Raw genomic sequence first — 7,619 nt, forward strand, 5'->3', positions numbered from 1 at the left:
ATGGTCCAGTGACTTGAGTATATATCTCAGGTGTAAGATTTCCCATCTGTTTGTGGGATGATGGGAAAATCGTGGAACCATCATGAGCCTCAGATTCTAAGTCATTAAGGAACATAGTAAAACACAAGAGTGAACATTCACAAGCAATAGTGACAGAAAGTTGTGTCTCCAAAGGATGAAGGTATTGTTTTTGTTGATTGCGAAGGACTTTTTGAGATCTGACAAATCCATGTTCTCCTCAAGCTCTTTGTTCTGTGATTCACTAAGATCTCAGCTCTGATACCAGTTGGTCATAGATTGAACCCTGGAAGGGTACAGAGAGGACACCTAGTTCAGCCCCACACTTTTGCAGATGAGGAGGCTAAGACCTCCTCAAGGCAAGGTGATTTGTTTCAGAATCACCAAAGCAACATGTTAGTGGTAGGATTCAAGCCCAGGTTCTCAGAATCTATGTCCATGGTTCTTTCCACTGACCCACTATTACTTAATTGAGGCTTCTTTTTTTTCTTCTATGAAGTGGGCGAGATAATACTTCTACAGCCTACCTCATAGAGATAATTTGAGAAAAATACTTTGTCAAAAAAAGCTATGTAAAAATGTTATCTAGTTGAGATGTGGGTGACTGAAGGTATGAGTCAGTGCACATGCTGTCATAAGGAATGATTGTGTTCACTGATTTCGTTTAACTGTTTCATTTAATTTTATAAGGAAGTGTTCAATAATTCAAGAATATTGGGAAATGACTATGTTAGAAAAGGAAAAAAAAAACAATAAAATTCGTTAGAAATCAGTTATTGAGGTACCTTTAGTGTCTGGGGAACTTCTCCATTTAGTGAGGTCAGTGAAGGACCGTGACTGATATGGCCAGAGCTGGTAGGATAGTGAAAGGTGGTACAAAAGTAGCAGGGAATTAGAAGAGGGCTCTGGAGTCACTCACCTGGGGGAATTTATAAAGTCCCAACCATCTAGCTATAGGCACAGACAGAGCAGAACGAAGTTCCCCAATGAGGGCAGCCAGAGGTGGATGGGTTCTGCAGCTATAATTGGGGACCAGCTTCCCCTGACCAGTCAGGAAGTCCATGGTTCCCAGGAGAGACCCAGCAACAGAGTCTCCAGAGTCCCAGATGGAGAATCCCAGGGTGAGATTGGGGAGCAGGTGGATGTCTCTGTTGATCTCCTCAGTGGCAAAGACAAAACCCCGGGAAGCTGCATAACCCCAAGACACAAAGCTGTGTATGGATGAAAAAAAGAGAAGACTGGTATTTGCTCCTCTTTGCAGATAATTTTAGTGAAAATATCCTTCTAGCTCCAGCCCCCACTGCACATTGATTTTGCCAATAGTGATCATTTCCCAACATAAAAATCACAACTCCCTTTTCTATATTTTAAGACTGACAAATGACATTCCTCACAACAACCTTCAGATTTAGGTGAGTAGTGCAGTGAGAATTGTTCCCATTTTACAGATAAGAAAACTAGGATTCAGAGAGAGGAAGGGGCTTGCCTAGGAAAACGCAACCTCAAAAGTATCAGAGCTAAGACACATGCCTTCTTATTCTTCCCCTTCCCTCAACCTTCACGCTCTCTGTTCCTGTCCCAACCACTACTAGCAGCTTCAACAAATCTCTTCAACATCTATTTAGCACAGTGAAGTCTAGTACTCAACATCAGAGTTACTGTAGAAGTAGAGGGCTAGGTGTGCACAAGACCTCAAAATAACAACACACTGGGTCCTGCTGGACGAATTCAACTTAAGTCTTCTTTCAGCCAAAGAAAAGCAAAGTTTATTAAAAGTTCTCCATAATGGGTAGACTCAAGGAGCCTCGGTATTTGTGACACTTGTATTGGACAAGTGGATCAGAATAATCTAACACAGAATGAGTCTGTGCTAGAAAATTTTCCAGCCTTCTCTTTGGTGGAGGCAACATGGGATCTTATATATAGAAAGGTTGTGGGGGGAATCTAGGGGTGGTCTAGAGCAGGAGTTTGGGGAGGGTAGCCAGGAGGAGTCGAAGAGATCAGACTCTTGAGATGAGAGATGAAGTGTGGGAAGTAGCTGGAGGCTACTTGGAGATAAGACAATGGAGGGCTAGTCTAGTTTAAGGGTGTATAGATATTTTGGGAGCATCAAGTAGGAAGTAGCTGGACAAAGGAGGGCTAGGCTAGTAACTAGATTTGGGTGGAGCTGTAAGGAAAGGCTTATGGACTCAGGCAAATGCCTGATTGAATCACATGGGAAGATTCAATCAGAGAGCAAGGGTGTTAGCAGAGCCTGTATCTCATCAATACTAGTGTAATGGGGGTGCAGGAGTCTATGGGAGCATGCCCTGATATTCTCTGCCTGGCTCCAGTCCAAGAATTCACATGGAAGTTTGGGGCAAGCCCATTTTCTGCTTTGATGACTACTGTATGATAGCACAGGGCTCCCTAATTGACTGCTGAAAGCAGGAGACGTCTGGGGTGATTGAGCAGCCCTTCTATGGGTACATATTTTGTTGTTTTCTTTCTTTCATGATTATGGACAAGACAGACCTACTTTCAGCTGCCACAGTAGTAACTGAGGGCTAGAGGGGGAAAGAGATTTTTGCATATCTATAGAATAGTTTCAGCATGTCTTCTGCCTTCAGCAGCCAATTAGGGAGCTCTTTGTCATCACACTGTACAAACCTCACAGTCATCACCCCCCAGGAAGCAAGCTCACTCCAAGACTCTGCGGTTGTTTGGACTCAAACCAGGCTGGGATATCTGGAAACAATGTGAGGACTGGCTTCCATTGGCCAATCCATGACATTGCACTAAGATAGAGGCATATAACACAGATAGGGAGGTAAATCTAACAATCTGCCCACTTTCCCCCTTTTTTTGGAGGGAGGGGGATAACAAACAGAAGTAATAGTGGCTATTATTTATATGGTGGGGAGGAGGAGAGGCAAGTTAGTCATGTGGGGCTGATTGCCTCTCAAATCCCAGGTTTTCCTCTGTTACTGGGTTCTGCTTAGATTGAATATGGAAAAAGAAACCTAGTCATTTCTGGTTTGTCTGGGGTGTGGTCAATTTTTGCCTAGCTAATAACTGGGAACTCCTTCTAATTTGATCGAGCTTTATCTCTCTTTATAAGAGGATTACATGAATAGATTTGCCTTCACAATTAGTTGAGTACATCCTTATCTTCCGTAGTTAAGTGATTAAGTCTAAGAGGTAATGAAGTGGTGGTGGGAGATGGGATCTCATAGTTATTGATTAAGACTGGGAAGAGATGCAGATCCCAGAGTCTAGCCCCTCCATTTTACATGTAAGGAAATTGAGGCTCAGGGAGTTTAAGTGATTTGCCCCACTAGTCAGTGTCTGAGGCAGGGTGTGGATCTAGGCCTTTCTGATTGTAAGTCCAGTATACTATTCATTATTACATTATGTCTCTCCCCACTACACCTACATTTCTATAGCACAGTAAGCTTTGCTCAGCACTCAGCACATATAATATGATTTCTCTAAAAACCCTGTGAGATAGGCACTTTAGGCATTATTAGATACCCATGTTACAGACGGGGAAGTAGAGGCCAAAGAAGGCTAGTGACCAGTCAGTGACTGTGAGTTGGACTTTGGTCTCTAATGGCTCCAGTCCTTGACCCCCTCCTTTACACCTCGCTGAGAGTGTCTGTGTGGGACACTATTGGATGTCTTTGCAGTGGAGATTGGTTGACCATTCTGGAGGATTCCTGCCCATTCACTCATTCATTCAATTAACAAATGGGGATGGATCTGAATGCATGACTTCAGTGACCTTTTATGACATTCATACTCCAATATTTAATATGAAAGCAGTGAGTTCCCTGTCACTGGAGACCTTTAAGAAAAGACTGGATGACTATTGGTTGAGAAATTTTGGAGAGATAATGGAGTTCAGCAAAACTAGAGAATGATAATTATGCTAGACAGATAGACAGAGTCATTGACACACAGACAGGAAGGAAGAGAGTCTGGCTTCATCAAAAAGAGGTTATACCAAACTTACCTTATTTTGGCCAAAATTTCTAGATTGGTAAATGAAGTGATCTTGTTGAGAGAATGAGGATTGACCTTATTCCATGTCTACAAATACTGCCTGTCTTTCTCCTGGTGTCCATTTCTTCCCTTTCTCCTCACCTCCACCCCCACCCCATGAAAAGGCTTGTGTGTTTTCAACTTTGAGTGTTAAAAAGTCCATATTGGATTGAATGAGATCCTCTTCTAGGTGAGGATAAAAATGCTGGATGTGTGGTGGTTCATGGGAAAAGCAATGGGGCAATGGGGAGGGCACTAAGACTGGAGTTGGAGACCTAGATTCAATTTCTGGGTCTGCAACCTACTGACTGTGTGAGTGTGTATACATTTGTATAATCAGCTCTAGTAAGTGTGGTATTAACTGTCAAATTATCTCCCTCGAATAACTGTGATGGTCAAGTGAGAACACGGACTCTTGGAGTTCATTGGCATCATGGATTTAGAGCTGGGCAGGACAAGTCATGCATTGGGAGCCCTGGAGTCTAACCCCCTCCTTTGGCCAATAAAGACACAGAGGGGTGGAGCTATTCACCCAGTCTCACACAGATAGAGTGGCAGAGTGAGATTTGAACCAGGCTCTCCTGATTCATGGCTCTTTCCATCATACTATGTTACCTCTTACTGGGAATATCATCCCATCTGAACTTGGAGAAGTATCTACTTTATGACCTGCCCCCCTGGGTGACTATCCAGCCCTTGAGAGTTGAAAGCCTCTGCCTTGTGAAGACCCGTTGAGGACATCTCTTCCTCTTTTGGATAATTCTGATTGTAAGGTTCTTTCTGAACCTAAAACAAATGATGCCTCTTTCAAACCTCCCGCCTCCCACTTCTCCCATGGTTATTCTCCGGGAACTAGCAAAGCAAGTTCAATCCTCAGTCCCCGTGACATGTCTTTCAATGTTCAGCTTCCACAACTGTAAAATGGTGATCTGGTTCCCCATGTCCTTCTAGGTAGAAATCCAATCAACCTATGGAAGACAAGCTTTCCATTTACTCAGAGCCTTGATACAACCCACCCTCCTTTTCGGTAATTTTCCAAGTCCTGAACACATGTTATATCATTTATACTCACCCCTCAGAGTTCCCTCTAGTAGGCATGGAAGTGAAATCACCAGTAAAAGTGGAGTTTGTTAGAAGGATGGGAAAAGCACCTCCTATCAACACATCTCCCACCCTCTCATGTTTCTGGACTGCCTTCAGCCTCCCACTCATGGGCTCTGTACAAGTGGAGACGGGCAGCGGGCCCAGAAGGAGGAGAAGCAGAGGACAGAGAACCATCTCCAGACCAGCAGGAGTATGTGTGTGTGTGTACGTATTTGGGATGGGGAACTGGTAAGAACAGAGCCCCTGGAAACTCCCACAGTCCCAGAAAGCAGAGCTTTGGCAGATTCTGCCAGGGAGGCTGTTCTTGTCCTTTTATCTCCAGCACTGAGACTGCTGCTCCCATCTCTCCCATGTGGGCTTTGGGGAGGCCCCAAGGAGCAGCAATTTCTCCTTGAGAAGGAACCAACTTCAGCCAATGCCTCAAGAGGAAGAGATGATAAGCAATCTGGGGGACCTGAGCCCTGGGATATTTTAGACTAGGGCTGCTACTGTAATAGAATTAATGATGATAGTCACATTGGTGCTTGGGTTGTTTGCATCCTTGTTCCAAAGCACTTTACTTAAATATTGTAAGATAGAAAGAATGTCATCCCTAGTTTTCAGTTGATGCTCCTCGGTCAAATAACTTGGCTGGGTTATCCAAGCAAACAAATGATCAGCAAACATTTTTTAAGCACCTACTGTGTGCCAGGCTTGGTGTTAACCTCTGGGAACACAAAGACTCATGAAATGGCTTCTGTTTTCAAGGAGTTTCCATTACTTAAGTCCAGGAAGGAGCTGCGGGGTAGGTAGGACTAGAGAGAGGGGATGGGGGAATGCAACAAATGAGAAGTGGGGATGGAAGGGCTGAGGAGGCACTATCAGGACTAGGTGAGACTTCATCTTACAAATACAGACTATGACCCACGGAATTTAAGTGACTTACTCAGTGTCCTGTAGGTAATAAGTGTCAGAGATGGGATGAAACTGGGTTCCCCTGACTCTGCAGTGAGGCTCACTTTAGCTTAATAAAAGGAAAACGTAAATAACAATTCACATCACTGGGCAATGAACCAGGTGGGAGGGAACTCCCTGGACCAGGAAGTTCTTAAGCATAGACTGGCTGATTACATTTCAAGAGCAAAGATTTAAAGTGGGAGGTACCTTAGGGGTCATCTAATCCAGCCCTTTCCTCAACCCATCACTCCAAAGTAGGAGTTACCTTCAGTCGGGTTTGAATCTAGGTCCTTTGACTCCTAGTCATGAGCTTTGTCCCCTGTGCTACAGTTCCTGCTGTTTCTGACAAGAGGCAGTGTGCCCTAATGGAGAGTACTATATTTAGATTTAGGAGGTTAGGGTTCACACCCCAGCTTTCATGCTTCTTAGCTGTAGACTAGGGGACACAGTAGATTGAATGTTGGTCCTGGAATCTGGAAGACCTGACTTCAAATCCAATCTCAGACATTTACTAGCTGTGTGACCCTGGGTAAATCACTTAATCTCTGCTTGCCTCAATTTCCTCAATAGCAATAATAGTGCCTACCTCTCAGGGTTGCTGTGGGGATCAAAAGAGGCAATATTTGTAAAGTTCTTAGCCTAGTGCCTGGCAGGCAGATAATAAATGTTGTTCCTGGAGGGCTCTGGGGAAATCACTCACCTCACTTGCCTCAATTTCCTAATGTATAAAAAATGTGATATTAGTATAAATGCTATATCACCTGGTAAGGCAAGTCAGTCAATAAGAATTTATTAAGGACCTGATATGCCAGGCACTATTCAGAGAAATCCAAAGAAAGGAAAAAGATAGTCCCTGGCCTCAAAGAGCTCACAGTCTAAAGGGATCCACAAGTAAACAAATATGTACAATGGTTTCTAAACCATAATGTGCTGTAAAAATGTGAGTGAAAACAGCATTGAAGGGTCATCTGCTTCATGAAAGCTCAAAAATTGAGCTTTGGGCACAATCCTCTTATTAACTAGGGAGGTTACTGGTCAGTCAGGAGTTTGGGTTAATCCAAGCATAAACGTGGTTAAGAGCTGCACTGATATTCTGACAGACAAACAATGTTGAACAAAGCCAGGCAGCAGCAGATGGATAGATCTAATGCCAGCTGCCCTGCAGGTGAGCTTTAGAGAAGAGCAGCAGTTATTGTTCAGTTGTTTTTCAGTCAAGTCCCACTCTTCATGACCCCATTTGGAGTTTTCTTGGCAGTGGTATTGGAGTGGTGTGCCATTTCCTTCTCCAGTTCATTTTCCAGATGAGGAAACTGAGGTAAACAGATTAAGTGACTTGTCCTGGGTCACACAGCTAGTAAGTGTCTGAGGCTGAATTTGAACTCAGGTCTTCCACAGACTCCAGGCACTGTGACACTTGTCTATGTATGTATGTATGTATGTATGTATGTATGTATGTATGCATGCATGCATGCATGTATGTATCTATCTATCATCTATCTATCTATCTATCTATCTATCTATCTATCTATCTATCTATC

At 43.6% G+C, this 7,619-nt stretch overlaps 1 protein-coding gene across 1 annotated transcript in view; it reads right to left on the reverse strand.

Annotated features, from left to right (window-relative positions):
- LOC138161385 (vomeronasal type-2 receptor 116-like) overlaps positions 1–4,877 on the reverse strand; it is a 16,118-nt gene extending 11,241 nt beyond the window's left edge. The window contains exons 1-2 of the mRNA XM_069088211.1: positions 4,855–4,877; positions 938–1,229 (exon numbers count right to left, since the gene is read on the reverse strand). Coding sequence (XP_068944312.1) covers positions 938–1,229; positions 4,855–4,877 — 315 coding nt within the window. The remainder of the gene's footprint in view (positions 1–937; positions 1,230–4,854) is intronic.
- Positions 4,878–7,619: the final 2,742 nt, after the last annotated feature.

Source organism: Petaurus breviceps, unplaced genomic scaffold, assembly GCF_028583685.1.
Source record: "Petaurus breviceps papuanus isolate PSGF00001 unplaced genomic scaffold, PetGlider_PUasm1.0 185, whole genome shotgun sequence".
NCBI classification, from domain to species: domain Eukaryota; kingdom Metazoa; phylum Chordata; class Mammalia; order Diprotodontia; family Petauridae; genus Petaurus; species Petaurus breviceps.